Below are 14,902 nucleotides of genomic sequence, written 5' to 3'. Positions count from 1 at the left end.
CGCTTGCTTTTTATCAAGGCATCGAAAAAGCTGCCCACAGATCTCCGATGCAGCAAGGCCAGGCTCAGCTTTCCTAAAGATAAGGGCACCTGGAAATGGTGGCTGTCTCTCAGTTCTGTGGAGCCAAGGCAATCAAGTGTGCTGAATGAGCATGTTGAATCAATCCCCTTTCTTCCCTGAAAACAATTGGTTCTGCCAAATGGAATAAAGCCAGTGGAATTTGGTGATTGTGAGAGCTGCAAAGTGCCTGGATAAGGCAAAGGTCAGCAAAAATCAACCTGGGATCGCAAACTGAATCCACATTTTGTGTTCTAGCTAAAGCATAAATAAGTGACCTCTGTACTGGGGGAGTCTAAGCTCAGTATTCTAATTTCCTACCTGCCGAAGCTCTGAACCCTAAACTCTCAGCTGCTCATGGCAGTTGGGGGACTACTTTGGAACAGGGGGTTGGTTGTTATTTGATTTTACCAAGGTTCCCCATGCGCACACACTAAAAGATCAAGAAATGGGAAGTACTAAGGGCACAACCCATAAATGAAGAGGTTGCTGTAAGGTGCAGCTGGCCCTTGAATGACCAGCCCTTTCTCCCAGCGGAAGGGCGATTTGTGCCTCCTGTCCAAAGATCCCCTCATCCCTTTCCTCCCTAGAGCCTTAGACCGATAATATTGCAAGGAACCTCCTAGCCCTCTGCTTGTTCTTGCAGAATTACAAGGTGTTGCACAAGTACGTGGCCCTTTATGCCACCCACCTCATCCGGGAGGGAAGCTGGGACAAAGCCCTGAGCCTCTATGTCCAGCATGGTACGCCTGCCAATTCCCAGGTAATGGATGCTGTGAAAGCTGGAGGGGATGGGAGCTGCTGGCCTGTTGAACCCCCTTTGCTTTCCCAGATCTCTCTATCCAGACTCTTCTCCCCTTATGCAGAATTTCAACATTTACAAACGGCTCTTTGTGGAGATGGTGAATGTAGCTGGCATGAACAACCCAGAGGCCTACAGCAATTGGGCTGACCTGCGGGATGTGCTTTTCAACCTGGTGAGTGCCACAGGAGCTCGGCAGGCCCCGGTATCTGGGAAAGGTTCTTGTCAGTTTTGGGTGCTCTGCTGCCAGAGGAGCACCGGCAGCATAAAATCTGTGGACAGGCCCTCCCTGAATCTCCTCTGGAGCACCAAAGTCTGGCTGCTTTGCTTCTCAGCTGTAGCCACGTGTTTTGGGTGCTTGCCTTTGAGCAGTTCTGCAAGGAGTCCAGGGTTCAGTGGAAGAGCCTTGTTTTTTTCAGTTCTCCCCTTGGCTTCAGCTAACACTCATAATACGGGAAAGGCAAATCTGGTTCTAATCCAGAGAAGTCCTTGCTGTAATTAAAACAAGACTTCTGGGGCTTGCAATGTGAACTTTTGTGCCTGTGGAACTCTCCAGGACAGGACTGCTTCTCTTGAAATAGCCTTGCTTCAGCCAACTGTCAAGGGAGTCTTCCCCCCCCCCTCATGTTATTTGGGATCTAACCTATCCCATGATCAAGATACAAGGTTTCCTTGCAGTAGAAAAATGGTGTGATATGGTAAGACGATCTTCACATTCCCCAGGACTGGGTCTTTCACCATCACTTCCTGCCCAGCAGATGTGTGATCGTCTGGTTTAATAGCTTCACCTCTTGGTTCCTCCTCAAAGGTTGCCTTTGAACTCAGAGGCAATGGGGGTCCTGGTTCTTTCACAAGTACCTGAAGCCCAGGTGTTTAATGACATACTGTCTGTATACAAAATAACAAATGGCATCCAAAATAGGTGAAGGTGCTTTTATAGTGAGTCAGTGCAACAATCCCGCAAGCTCTGTACTGTCTACCTTGACTGGCAACATTTGACAGAGAAAGTCCTTTTTCCAGCGAAGATGCTTTAAATGGGAGGTACTGCTAGAAACTGGACTAAGGAACTGGTGCTCTGCCAGTAAACTGTGGCTCTTTCCCAAGGCAAGTGGCTAGAACTTCTTAAGAAATCATAACCACGTGCCTTTTTGCATTTGCTTCCTTTAAAAAAAAAAGTGCATCTCTTTAATCTGAAGCAAGGGCTGACTTCCAACTGCGACCACTGCTGGTTCCTGGTAGCAGCTACGCTTCTGGCTGGTGAAGGCTACACTTCACAATCACTAACTTCCCCACGTCCCTTTCAACTACAGTGCGAGAACCTAGTGAAGTCAAGCGAAGCCAACACGCCTGCTCACGAGGAGTTTGAGGCCATGTTGCTTGTATCCCACTACTATGCCACGCGGGCTGCAGCCCAGAGTATCAAGCAGCTGGTGAGTGAAGGAAGGCGGGCACAGGCCACAGGGAGATGCTGCGCTTGGGATCATGTGGCAGTCCCTCATGGCAGGGGCGGGCATCTGGGTTGGCTTCACCTGAAAGAAGAGCACGGTCTTTTACCGTCAGAGCAAGAGGTCTAGCCTTTGAGGGCCAGAAAGGTCTCCATGTTAGCAAAACCCAGCAGGAGCCTTGTGGCCCTTTACAGAAAAACAGAATTTTCTTTCAGCACAAGCTTCTGACGGCTGGAGCCCTCTTGCAATGAACAGATCCTCAGTGTATTGATATTTTAAATAGCTGTATTTCTATCTGATGCATTAAGCTTCACAGTTGTATTTCAGAAGTGTTTTTAACATCCTTTTAGACCAAACGGCTGAAATCAACACCACCACCACTGGTGTTGCAGTCCGTTTCATCTTTTGCAAAAGCTCCTTTTTCTGTGACATCAGCAGAACAGGGCCTCATTCAAACAGCCTAGGTTCTGACCCAGTTAACATCAGGCACTTTTAATACTGTCCCATTAAGAGGATGAAGCTATTTCAGAGTGAGGAAGTAGGACATTCAGATCCCCGTTCTCCTTGGAGAAACAATTTTTATCAGTTCTCATGTCCCCTGGCACTTTCCCACATCTAAAAGGTGGAAAGAATTAGGCCCCAAGTATTATCTCCCACCACCTTATGCTCTTTAAACCTGTTCCCCTCCCCCCACGTTCACTCATACAAAGCAAGAGAGTCTGTCCAGTCCTAAAAAAACACAAAGGAAGACCTTGCCTAGAAGCCTTCTGAGTTGTATCCCTTTTCAGGGCTGAGAGTTAAAGTCCTATGCTGAGGGCAGCAAGATCAAGTTGGAGGAGTGCAAGGTTTTACTCACGGGGAGGCCTTGCACCTCCAAAAGGCAATGGGGAGTTGAGGCTTCCTGGAGAACTAGAGTCAGGGGGCTGATGCTGGAACTAATATGATGTTTGTCTCTCAGGACACTGTGGCAGCAAAGCTTTCCATCTCCTTGCTACGTCACACAGACATCATCCCTGCAGACAAGGCCTTCTACGAAGCTGGGACCGCGGCCAAGGTGAGAGGGTGCTGCTGAGAGGTCATGTGCATTGCATGAAGGGCATTGCAGGCTCAGTTCCCAGCACCTCCAGTTGAAAACAACACCTCTAATGCTCAAGATCAAGGGAGCTGCCATTGCTCAAGGCTAGTTGAAATAGTGGCCAGCTCTTTGTGCTTGCTCTGAGGGCTCTTAAATAGCTCCAGAGCTCAAAGGCACAACTGCTCACCAGTTTCCGGGTGGAATGCAGAGCCAAGGCTGGAGACGGCAGCATCCCTATCCTGCACAGAGAGGGCACTGGGGATGCAGGGCCAGCCATCGCAGAAGCTCCAGCAAGAAATCCTGCCCGGTTCTGTGATCCAGATGTGTGGCTGCATATGCCTCTGAACTGCTGCTCCACCCCAGGAGTTAGCATTATACCTCATCCCTGGGAAGGAATTCTGCCCCATCCAAGGGATTGGATTGCTGCCTGCACACTTTCTGTTCAGTGCAGAGATCACAGAATCATAGAGTTGGAAGGGACCCCCAGAGTCATCTAGCTCATCTCCTGCACAATGCAGGAAATTCACAAATACCTTTTCCTAGATGCGGGGGGAGGGGGGGCATGGCAGCATGAGGATGGGGCAGTGGTAAAAACAGGAAAAGGCCTGGTCTCTTTGGGGGGGGAGTGTTTGGAGCCCACCTTCTACTGACATTCTGTGGCCATTCCCATGTTTGATACTGCCAGTGCCAGGTACACCTCAGACTCCCCGGAGGCTCGTTGTAGCACCACCCCAGCTATTCCTGTAAGAAAGCAGGGAGGACTTGAGCAGCTCTTTGCTTCTAAGCAAGTTTCAGGCTCTGCTTGCCTGCCTCTTGGAAATGGCTGGGTTAGAAGAAGAGCTGGCTTTTATACCCCACTTTTCTCTGTCTTAAGGAGTCTCAAAGTGGCTTACAACCGCCTTCGTTTCCTCTCCCCAAAACTGGCACCTTGTGAGACAGGTGGGGCTGAGAGAGTTGAGGGAACTGTGACTGGCTCAAGGTCACCCAGCAGGCTACATGTGGAGGAGGAGCAGGGCTTTTTTTGTAGGAGAAACTTCTTTGCATATTAGGCCACACCCCCTGATGTAGCCAATCCTCCAAGAGCTTATAGGGCCTACTGTAAGCTCCTGGAGGATTGACTAATATGCAAAGGAGTTCCTGCCACAAAAAATGCCTTGAGAGTGGGGAATCAAACTCCATTCTCCAGATTAGAGTCCACTGGTCTTAAACACTACACCCTGCTGGCTTTCAGTGTTGCAGAAACAAGAAGGGCAATTTGCTGTTCTCTTGGCGAGCTTTATCAGACCTTTATAACCACACTGGCAGTGAACATCACATAAGAACATAAGAGAAGCCATGTTGGATCAGGCCAATGGCCCATCCAGTCCAACACTCTGTATCACACAGTGGCCAAAAAATTTATATATATATATATATATATATATATACACACACACACACACACACACTCACACACTGTGGTTAATCACCCTTTGGGTGAAGTACCTCCTTTTGCAGAGGCCCAAACTAGGTCACTCCGGTGCATTCCCTCCCCCCTCCACTCCCACCATGTCCTCCTGTTCATGCCACCCTCTTTCTCTGTCTCTGCCCCATCTCCAGGAAGTTGGCTGGGAAAACATGGCATTCATCTTCTTGAACCGCTTCCTCGACCTGACTGATGTGAGTCTTGCCTGAAGACCTCCTGAGGGAGGGCAGGGGTGGCTGAGTGGGGCTGGTTGGGGTTATGTTCCTTCTCACCAGCTCATGTTCATTCTCCCAAGGCCATCGAGGAAGGCTCCCTCGACGCTCTGGACCACTCTGACTTCCAAAACACAGACATCCCTTATGAGGTGTCGCTGCCTGCCAAGCAGCATGTGGTGGTGAGTTCGCTGTCATATGCACACCCAACCACATGGGGGGGAGGGATGAGGGAAGAATGCTGCCCACAAGGCTGAGGCTTTCAAGGGGCAGGGGGGAGGATGTTCCTTGGCCCATCCCACTTGCACACAGACAACCCCCCAAATGGTCCCTTCCTGTCCCACCACCATGCATGCAGTGCACTCACTCTCGCTGAGAGGGCTTGGTTGTGTGTGGCAGGAAGAGCAGCGGGAGGAGATCCGCGACTGGGTGCTCACCATGTCCATGGACCAGCGGCTGGAGCAAGTGCTGCCACGGGACGAGCGTGACACCTACGAGGCCTCACTAGTGGCAGTCAGCACAGGCGTGCGCTCCCTGCCCTGCCTTATCACAGGTGAGGAGAGGCTGGGAGTGGAGGCAGGGCTGAGGATCGCAGGGAGGGTGGCCCTGCAGCAAACAAGCTGTCTTGGAAAGGGCTCTCTCAACCCTTGATCATCTGGCTGAGGTTTCATTTCTGGTTTCAACCTAAGCCATATTGACTGCATCCCTCTTGGTCCTCTTCTCAAGTTCTCTTAGATGCAGGAGTGTTGGATGATCAATCATATAAAGCATCAGAATTGATTAAAATATACAGCACATTTATTTGAGAGCAAAAATACAAGCGCTTACAAAAAGTGCCTTTGGAAGCAGCATTCCCTTTTTCTCCGGGGGAATGCCTCTTTGAAAGTAATGCCTTCCATTACTTCGCTTATATTGTTGCATTATGCCAGGAAGCCTGCTCCGTCTAGGACAGGGGTTCCCCAACCCCCGGGCCACAGATTGGTATCGGTCTGTGGCCTGTTAGCAACCGGGTCATGAATTCTATAATTATTTCATTATATATTACAATAAAGTTAAGGCCAGGACCTCCAAGGTAGCCTTCTCAGAAGTGCTACCTGTTCCACGTGCAGGGCTGGAGAGACAGGCACAAATTAGAAGTCTCAATGTGTGGATGAATTGATGGTGTAGGGAGGAAGGGTTTAAGTTTGTTAGGCACCGGGATGCTTTCTGGAACAAGCAGGAACTGTACAAAAGAGACGGTCTCCACTTGTCCCCAGAAGAAACCAGGCTGCTGGCACTTAAAATCAAAAAGGTGGCAGAGCAGTTTTTAAACTAAATCTTGGGGGAAAGCCGACAGGAGATGAAATGTCTCTGGTTCAGGAGGACTCATGTCAAAGAGATGAAGCTGTTACTTTTCTGCTGGGTAACGGATCAGAGTTGTCCACTGAGATGGTGGCAAACAGTATGGAGTGTCTGCCAAGTCTCAAGGCAGCAGGAGAAAGGTTGCGGGCCTAACTTGCCTGGGAAATTATAGATGTTTGTATACAAATGCTAGAAGTGTTCGAAGTAAAATTGGGGAGTTGGAATGTTTAGTGTTGGGGGAAAACATAGACATTGTGGGAATTTCAGAAACTTGGTGGAATGAGGAGAATCAGTGGGACATGATGATTCCTGGATATAAGTTATATTGAAAGGATAGGGAGGGAAGGGTTGGAGGTGGGGTGGCTCTGTATGTCAGAGAGGGTATACAGTCCAGTACGATTGAGGTCAGAGAATGAGATTCCCATCTAGAAATGCTTTGGGTCGAAATAGAGGGCCCAAAAGGATTTGACTATGGGAGTTTGTTATCACCCACCAAATCAAAATATAGAGGACAATTATAATATGATGGAAGGATTAAAGATAGTGGCTAAACGTAAAAACTGTGTCATAATAGGTGATTTTAACTACCCGCAGATTGATTGGGTCAATATGTGTCCTGATCAAGAGAAAGAGATTGAGTTTCTAGATGCTCTCAATGACTGTGCTATGGAGCAGATGGTCACAGAACCTACCAGGGGTGGGACGATCCTGGATTTGGTCCAAAGTAATGCCCAAGACCTGGTGACAGATGTAAAAGTGATTGCACCACTTCGGAGCAGTGACCATAATGTTATTGATTTCACCATTTGTATAAATGGGGAGTTGCCCCAAAAGACCAGCACAATCACTTTTAACTTTAAAAGGGGTAAATTCTCTGAGATGAGGAGGCATGTGAAGTGGAAACTGAAAAGAAAGGTAAATGCAGTCAAAACAATTGGGGAAGCTGGGAAACTATTTAAAATGACAATCCTAGAAGCTCAGAGGCCTGCATGGTTAACAAACAAAGTAATGGGAGCTGTAAAAGGTAAGAAGGATTCCTTTAAGCGGTGGAAAGCTATCAAAGATTTCAGGTTTTCATGGCTGGTAACATCATTAGGGTTTGTAGAATCTTTCGGGCACAAGTGCCGTGTTCTAATGGAGAAAGTTTTTCTTCCAGACGTTTCGTTCTCGGTGGAAAGCTAGTGCAAATGAGATTAATAAAGGGGAACACACGCTGTGGCAAGTCAAATGCAAGACTGTGATCAGGCAGGCAAAAAGGGACCATGGGCATATTACAAAAAACATAAAGACCAACAATAATTTTTTTTTTCAAATACATAAGAAGCAGGAAACCAGCCAGGGAGGCAGTGGGGCCCTTGGATGACCAAGGGGTAAGAGGATTACTGAAGGAGGATAGGGAAATGGCTGAGAAGCTGAATGCATTTTTTTTTGCCTCCGTCTTCACTGTGGAAGATGAGAAGTGTTTGCCTGCTCCAGAACCACTGATTTTGGGAGGGATATTGAAAGACCTGAGTCAGATTGAGGTGACGAGAGGAGGTCCTACAACTGATAGACAAATTAAAAACTAATAAGTCACCAGGTTTGGATGGCATACACCTAAGAGTTCTGAAAGAACTCAAAGATGAACTTGTGGATCTCCTGACAAAAATACATAATTTTTCAATGAAATCTGCCTCCGTTCCTGAGGACTGGAAGGTAGCAAATGTCACCCCATCTTTAAAAAGGGTTCCAGAGGAGATCCGAGAAATTACAGGCCAGTCAGTCTGACTTCAATACCGGGAAAGTTGGTAGAAACCATTATCAAGGACAGAATGAGTAGGCACATTGATGAACATGGGTTATTGAGGAAGACTCAGCATGGGTTCTATAAGGGAAGATCTTGCCTCACTAACCCGTTACAGTTCTTTGAGGGGGTGAACAAACATGTGGACAAAGGGGACCCAATAGATGTTGTTTACCTTGACTTAATGCCCCTGTATAAATCGATGGTGCGGTCTCATTTAGAATACTGTGTACAATTCTGGTCACCACACCTCAAAAAGGATATTATAGCATTGGAAAAAGTCCAGAAAAGGGCAACTAGAATGATTAAAGGTTTGAAACACTTTCCTCATGAAGAAAGGTTAAAACACTTGGGGCTCTTTAGCATGGAGAAACGTCGACTGCGGGGTGACATGGTAGAGGTTTACAAGATTATGCATGGGATGGAGAAAGTAGAGAAAGAAGTACTTTTCTCCCTTTCTCACAATACAAGAACTCATGGGCATTCAATGAAATTGCTTAGCAGTCGGGTTAGAATGGATAAAAGGAAATACTTCTTCACCCAAAGGGTGATTAATATGTGGAATTCACTGCCACAGGACATGGTGGCGGCTACAAGCATAGCCAACTTCAAGAGGGGTTTGGATAAAAATATGGAGCAGAGGTCCATCAGTGGCTGTCAGCATATTATTGGAACTGTCTGGGTCAGTGATGCTCTGTATTCTTGGTGCTTTGTGAGGGGGTCCCACTTGTGAACCTCCTTTTTTTTGCCACTGTGTGACACAGTGTTTAACTGGATGGGCCATTGGCCTGATCCAACATGGCTTCTCTTATGTTCTTAAGTGCACAATTATATCATCCCGAAACCATCACCCCTCCCCCCAGTCCATGGAAAAATTGTCTTCCATGAAACCAGTCCCTGGTGCCAGAAAGGTTGAGGACCGCTGGTCTAAGACTGCTTGCAGCTACCCCATTTCCCATTTAGCTGCTGGCAGCTTTGATTATTTGCTTTCCAGCAAGCATACTCGCAGAGTTGTTGACTGAGTCACATGCCCAGCATAACCAACAGGCAGAACAAGTCTTGCCTCCATCCCAGGCAGAAAGGAGGGGAGAGAACCTTCTCCCCAGCTCCTAGGAGTCAGGCCTCTACCTCATGACAGAAGCGAGAGTGCATCAGCCGTCCTGAGTCTCTCTTTCCCCTTTTCCAGGCTATCCCGTGCTGAGGAATAAAGTGGAATTCAAGCGACCGGGCAAGCAGGCCAACAAGGAAAGTTGGAACAAGTTTCTGATGGCTGTTAAGGTGAGGGTGGATTGGGGGGGCAGGATGGGAAGAGGGCAGAAAGCAATGGAACAGGGTTGGAAGGGCAAGGCTGGGCCGCTGGGCTGCCTATGAGAGCATTGCACAAAGCCCTGGCCAGCTCTTATCCTCCCCTGCTTTTGTCTCACCCTCCCTTGCAGATGTCACACAGTCCCTCCTGCCAGGATGTCCTCAAGTTCATCAACCAGTGGTGCGGGGGCCTCCCCACCACCAGCTTCTCCTTCCAGTGAGCTGGGGTCTCCTGCTCCGTGCCTATCACAGACTTTCCCCCTCCCTTGCTATTTATTTTCCAGTAATTAAACATTCTTTGTACTACTCTGGTCCCTCTCTTTGTGGGGATGGCCCCTGCCCTCCTTTCCCTGGCTTCTGCATTTCCATCTTCTCCCAGTATTGCTGGGCAGCCCACCGGGAGGCACCTTAAGTCTACTATGGTTTAGACCAGTGATGCTCATTCAGTAACTGCCGCCATGTCCCAGGAGAGTGGTCCTTACCATTGCTCAGTACAGCCGGTGGTTCACACCTTGAAATGGCCATTGTTGGAAGGACTGGAGGAAGCGTGAGCTGCAGGCCTCCTTGAGCTGTGGGCATCGTGCTAAGGATGGGAGTAAAAACCCCTCAACCTCTCTTCTACGCTCTCATCTCAACATTTGAGTGGCTGCTGGGAGCAGAGCAAGCAAGCTGCTGAGAAGAGAGAGTAAAACCATTCCCCAAAAAGCCATCTAAGAAAAGAGCAAGCTGACCCCAGCGGGATGGTTTTGCTCCCCTTTCTCCATTGCCAGCTTGCTTTCTATTCTGCCAGGTACCCTGCATCTCATGGTCTCACAGGAGCTGTTCCATCCACCCATCCCCTGCAGTGCTGTAGAGTTCAGCTTAAAGGGGCTTTGAACACAAGGAAGCATTTTTATTTTTTATTTTTTGCAACTTGCCTAATAAAGAAGGATGGAGGCCCTGACCTGGATAGGCCAGGCAAGTCTGTTCTTGACAGATCTCAAAAGCTAAGCAGGGCTGACCCTGGCAAGTATTGGGAAGGGAGACCTCTAGAATACTAGGAGGCAGAGGCAGGCTTTTATCAAGCCACTTCTCTGAACTTCCTTCATGGCCCAGAAGGAGTCGGCAGAGGTCACCATGACTTGCCGGCACGGGTGTGCACACACATACAACAATGCAAAAACAAATAAGAGTTGTGGAGAACTGGAATGCTAACGTGCTGTTTTGTGTCATGAGCCTGACTTGGCCCTTCCCTTCACGCTAGATACACAAGGGCTGGCTGAGGTACAATGGTGGGGAAAGAGCAGTTCTATCTACTCGGAGGCATCCTGGTAATTTAAAATATTATAGTGCAAAGGGGAGGCTGGGGGCTGATGTTGGCCCCAAGAGTTGGGCCTTAGAGCCAAGACTATTTATTTTCCTTCTCTGCATAATTTTATTTTTTATTAATGTTGGCTCCAAAACCACACAGTGATCTGTCTTATCTGTGAGTGGCCGAGTCGTGAGATGGCCAGCCCTAGTAAACTGGCTTCGTAGTATCTCTTTTGGTTTTTTGCAAGACAGCCGTTGGGAAACTTATCCTCCTTCACAGTTCTTTTCCAGTTTGGCGTTAGAACCCCCTTGGGAAGGGAAAGGCTAGGTTGCAGCCAGTTTGGCTCTGCACTGAACACCAGTCCCATGGAGGCCCTACCTACCCCCATGGGCCTGACCAGGCGCTGCTGGTCTTTCCTTGAGTCCACCTCTCCTTCCTAGGAGTGTCTTTGAGCCACTTCAACCAGCAGCTGGTGATGAGGCTCACCTTCACAGCCTTCCTCTGCAGCCACTTTCTGTAGGACCGTCTCCTGCAGCTGGAAAGAGAACAAGGAGAAGGCATGAGCTTCAAGTACATAAGAACATAAGAGAAGCCATGTTGGATCAGGCCAATGGCCCATCCAGTCCAACACTCTGTGTCACACAGTGGCCAAAAGTTATATATACACACACACACACACACACTGTGGCTAATAGCCACTGATGGACCTCTGCTCCATATTTTTATCTAACCCCCTCTTGAAGGTGGCTATGCTTGTGGCTGCCACCACCTCCTGTGGCAGTGAATTCCACATGTTAATCACCCTTTGGGTGAAGAAGTACCTCCTTTTATCCATTCTAACCCGACTGCTCAGCAATTTCATTGAATGCCCACGAGTTCTTGTATTGGGAGAAAAGGACTTCTTTCTCTACTTTCTCCATCCCATGCATAATCTTGTAAACCTCTATCATGTTCCCCCGCAGTCGACGTTTCTCCAAGCTAAAGAGCCCCAAGCGTTTTAACCTTTCTTCATAGGGAAAGTGTTCCAAACCTGTAATCATTCTAGTTGTATAGTGGTGGATGTGGTTTGGGGAGCCACCTACACCCCCCACACTCACACACATATCTGGAGGGACTCAGTGGAAGAAAATACTGTGGAATCCATTCCCCAAAAAGGCAGCCAGAGGACTCTTACCAGTACCACCTGGTAGGAAGCAGCGCATGGACCGATTCCACGCAGGGAAAGCGATGCCACGCAGCACCAGGCAGAGAGACCAGCCTCCATTGCCGCCATCACTAAGGAGGTGAGCCAAAGGAGCAGAGCTGTATCCTGCAGGGCAGAGGGGTGCAAGTCAGCCGAGCCCAGGGGATTCAATTTGAAAGTAGCAGCAGCCTGTAGGCTTCCACTCACATAGATGCGGGTGGTGTCAAAAGGGCACTCGTTGCTCGTGATGTGTGTCTCAGCTGGAAGGGCAGAACTGTTGCATCCGGCAAGGAGGTGGCGGCCACTGTTGGCAGCGGTGAGAGAGACAGCGACTGCCAGTCCCACGCAGCAGGCTCCCGAGATCAAGACATTTGCCAGGGCGACCACAAACAAGACCCAAGACTGAAAACAGATTGCAAATGGCAGGGAGAGGGAAGCTGTAGGTTAGTCCTGGAGTGGACCCCTGGGCTGCTACCACCTGGGGAAGGGAGCAAGTCCACTGACTCTGTGCAAAGATCAGGGTATAAAGGTGCTACCAGTGGAGGGTGGGAGACAGCTGGGACCTGGGGCAGTCTGAGAGCAGGTGTCTCACTCACTGGGTCTGAACCCACAGTCTTTCAACACATGACAGAGATAAGCTTAGATGTTTGATTGGCAAGTGATGTGAGCAGGCCAGAGACTGGGCCATGCCTTGAAAGGCAAAGATTAGTAGACTCCAGAGAGGCCTCGGGAGCAGCTCCCAGCAGAAGAAGAAGAAGATGATATTGGATTTATATCCCGCCCTCCACTCCGAAGAGTCTCAGAGCGGCTCACAATCTCCTTTACCTTCCTCCCCCACAACAGACACCCTGTGAGGTGGGTGGGGCTGAGAGGGCTCTGACAGCAGCTGCCCTTTCAAGGACAACCTCTGCCAGAGCTATGGCTGACCCAATGCCATGCTAGCAGGTGCAAGTGGAGGAGTGGGGAATCAAACCCGGTTCTCCCAGATAAGAGTCCGCACACTTAACCACTACACCAAACCGGCTCTCAGAAGGCCCTGCTAGTAGGCCAGCTGTAGTGCCTGCTGCCTCTATGCCAGCTGGAATGAGGCCCTGTGAGGAGCAAAGTCCAGGCAAGAGGAGGAGTGGTTCCAGGGCAGCTTCCGGGCTAGGAATAGTCACTTACCAGAGAGCGGTGGGAGAGATTTCGGGACACCAGGATAGCCACAATGCCTGTAGTGATGCTCTAGGAAAACCAGACAGGAGGGGTGGTCATTGGTGCGACCAGATGTAAATGCCCCCTCCTACCTGAACACAGCTGGAGGGACAGGATCTGACCCACAACCTCAGATTCTGCAGCAGGGAGCCAGGATCAGCTCCATCCTTCCTTTCACCACCACCTTTGCCCTCAAGAAGTGCTTGGTTGCAGGGAGCTGTCTCAGGCCTTCCCACAATGCAACAGACTTGCTTCTGTGTTGACCATAAGAAGCATTTCAGACTACCGGGACATTTGTTCTCTGCCTCTTTGGATGCCCTGGATTTTTAACCCTAAATTCTCTTCCAAGGTGGGTCACTCACCAGAAAAGCAGAGACCACACCAATGACGTTGGCCACAGCATACTCAGAAGTGATGGTGTGGTTGGGTCGGGCCACGTGGCGCAGGACGGAGCCATGGACAATGGCACCCAGCACCAAATTCAAGTGGCCAATCACCACCAGGGAGATGCCGGTGCTCATCAGCCGCTGGAGCCCATGCCTCGCATCTGCAAAAGTCACAGGTAGGCCCCAGAGACGCAAGTTAGGGAGTGCAACAGGAGCTCTGGGGAGAAGGCAGGAAGAGTGCAGAAGCCCCAGGGGAACCTGGATGGACCAAGCGCTTCCAGGAATATATCAGATCCAGAATGCAGCACAACAGGGGATCCTGGAACTGGTTGCTACTGTTGTTTCTGTAGCACCACTTTCCCCATCAAAATCTCCCAGAAGAACAGAGAAAATGTCTCTATAACCTGGCGGGGGGGGGGGGGGGGGGGCGGGGGGCGTGTAGTTTAGAAAATCCCCTGACCCGAATGGCCCAGGCTAGGCTGAGTCGGCCCTAGTCAGTACTTGGACACACAGAGACGCACACACACACACACGAGAGAGAAGTCCGGGAAACCTGATGAGGCGGGGGAGGGGGCCTAAAATTGCAGCTGGGGCGGGAATCGGGCGGCGCTTTTTGAGCAAGAGGCTGAATGATATTTTGGGCCGGTGGGGTGGGGGAGAGCCGCCCGGCTGGGGTCCCCCGGGGGGAGGAGGCAGGAGGGGCTGTGCTTGCAAGCAAGGCGGGGGGGGGGGGGCGCGGTCGGAGGTGAGGGAGACTTGCCAGGAGGAGACAGCGCGCTCACCGAGTCCACAGCGTCCGGCGCCGCTGCGCCCCATCCCGCTTCTTCCTGCCTGGCGGCGTTGCCCCAAGACCGCCCTCGAGGCGGCGCCAACCTAGCCCGGCCCTCCTCAGCCTGGGCGGCGGGCCTGGAGCGCCTCCGAGGACAGGCAGCGCAGTAGTCAGCGGCCCGGGGGGAGAAGGACGGGATGGGAGAAACCTCTTGGCTTCCCCCCCACCCCCCAGTTGAGTAGGCTGCGGGCGGGGGCGCACCTGCAGTATGTTTTCCTCGGCCCTGAGGAGCTGGAAAGGCAGGGCATTCCGGAGCTGAGAACCAGGTTTTCTGGCTGCGTCGCGCCTCTCCGAGTGGAGTTTCCAACAGCAGCCGCGAGAACTCACTGCCACTTCAGACATCTCTGTAACTGACACATAACCTTCTGCGTAAAGAAATCCTCTTCAAGGTGCCCCAGGACGCCTTTGGACCCTCTCACTTTGTGGAAGCACGACTTTGGATTTCTACTCACTCAGTGTGCCCTGATCTGGATAGCTCGGGCCAGCCTAATTTAACTAAGCAGGATGGACCTCTTGGCTAGTATTTGGCTACCT

General features: G+C 50.3%; 2 protein-coding genes across 2 annotated transcripts in view; one reads left to right on the top strand and one right to left on the bottom strand.

Moving 5' to 3' along the window:
* Window positions 1-9,791, top strand: part of IFT172 (intraflagellar transport 172) — a 42,129-nt gene extending 32,338 nt beyond the window's left edge. The window contains exons 40-48 of the mRNA XM_060251360.1: window positions 704-820; window positions 924-1,034; window positions 2,170-2,289; window positions 3,263-3,358; window positions 4,979-5,038; window positions 5,140-5,238; window positions 5,456-5,609; window positions 9,367-9,458; window positions 9,617-9,791. Coding sequence (XP_060107343.1) covers window positions 704-820; window positions 924-1,034; window positions 2,170-2,289; window positions 3,263-3,358; window positions 4,979-5,038; window positions 5,140-5,238; window positions 5,456-5,609; window positions 9,367-9,458; window positions 9,617-9,706 — 939 coding nt within the window. The 3' untranslated portion in view covers window positions 9,707-9,791. The remainder of the gene's footprint in view (window positions 1-703; window positions 821-923; window positions 1,035-2,169; window positions 2,290-3,262; window positions 3,359-4,978; window positions 5,039-5,139; window positions 5,239-5,455; window positions 5,610-9,366; window positions 9,459-9,616) is intronic.
* A 1,084-nt stretch (window positions 9,792-10,875) lies between these two features.
* On the bottom strand, window positions 10,876-14,383 carry KRTCAP3 (keratinocyte associated protein 3). The gene is made up of 6 exons (XM_060251349.1): window positions 14,322-14,383; window positions 13,516-13,700; window positions 13,124-13,183; window positions 12,167-12,361; window positions 11,951-12,085; window positions 10,876-11,311 (listed from the first exon to the last, which is right to left on the bottom strand). Exons 1-6 carry the CDS (start codon window positions 14,353-14,355, stop codon window positions 11,213-11,215), a joined length of 708 nt encoding a protein of 235 aa, XP_060107332.1. The 5' UTR covers window positions 14,356-14,383; the 3' UTR covers window positions 10,876-11,212.
* Between the last annotated feature and the right edge of the window lie 519 nt (window positions 14,384-14,902).

Source organism: Heteronotia binoei, chromosome 1 (genome assembly GCF_032191835.1).
Source record: "Heteronotia binoei isolate CCM8104 ecotype False Entrance Well chromosome 1, APGP_CSIRO_Hbin_v1, whole genome shotgun sequence".
Classification (NCBI taxonomy): Eukaryota; Metazoa; Chordata; class Lepidosauria; order Squamata; family Gekkonidae; genus Heteronotia; species Heteronotia binoei.
This window is presented reverse-complemented; position numbering and strand designations above follow the sequence as displayed.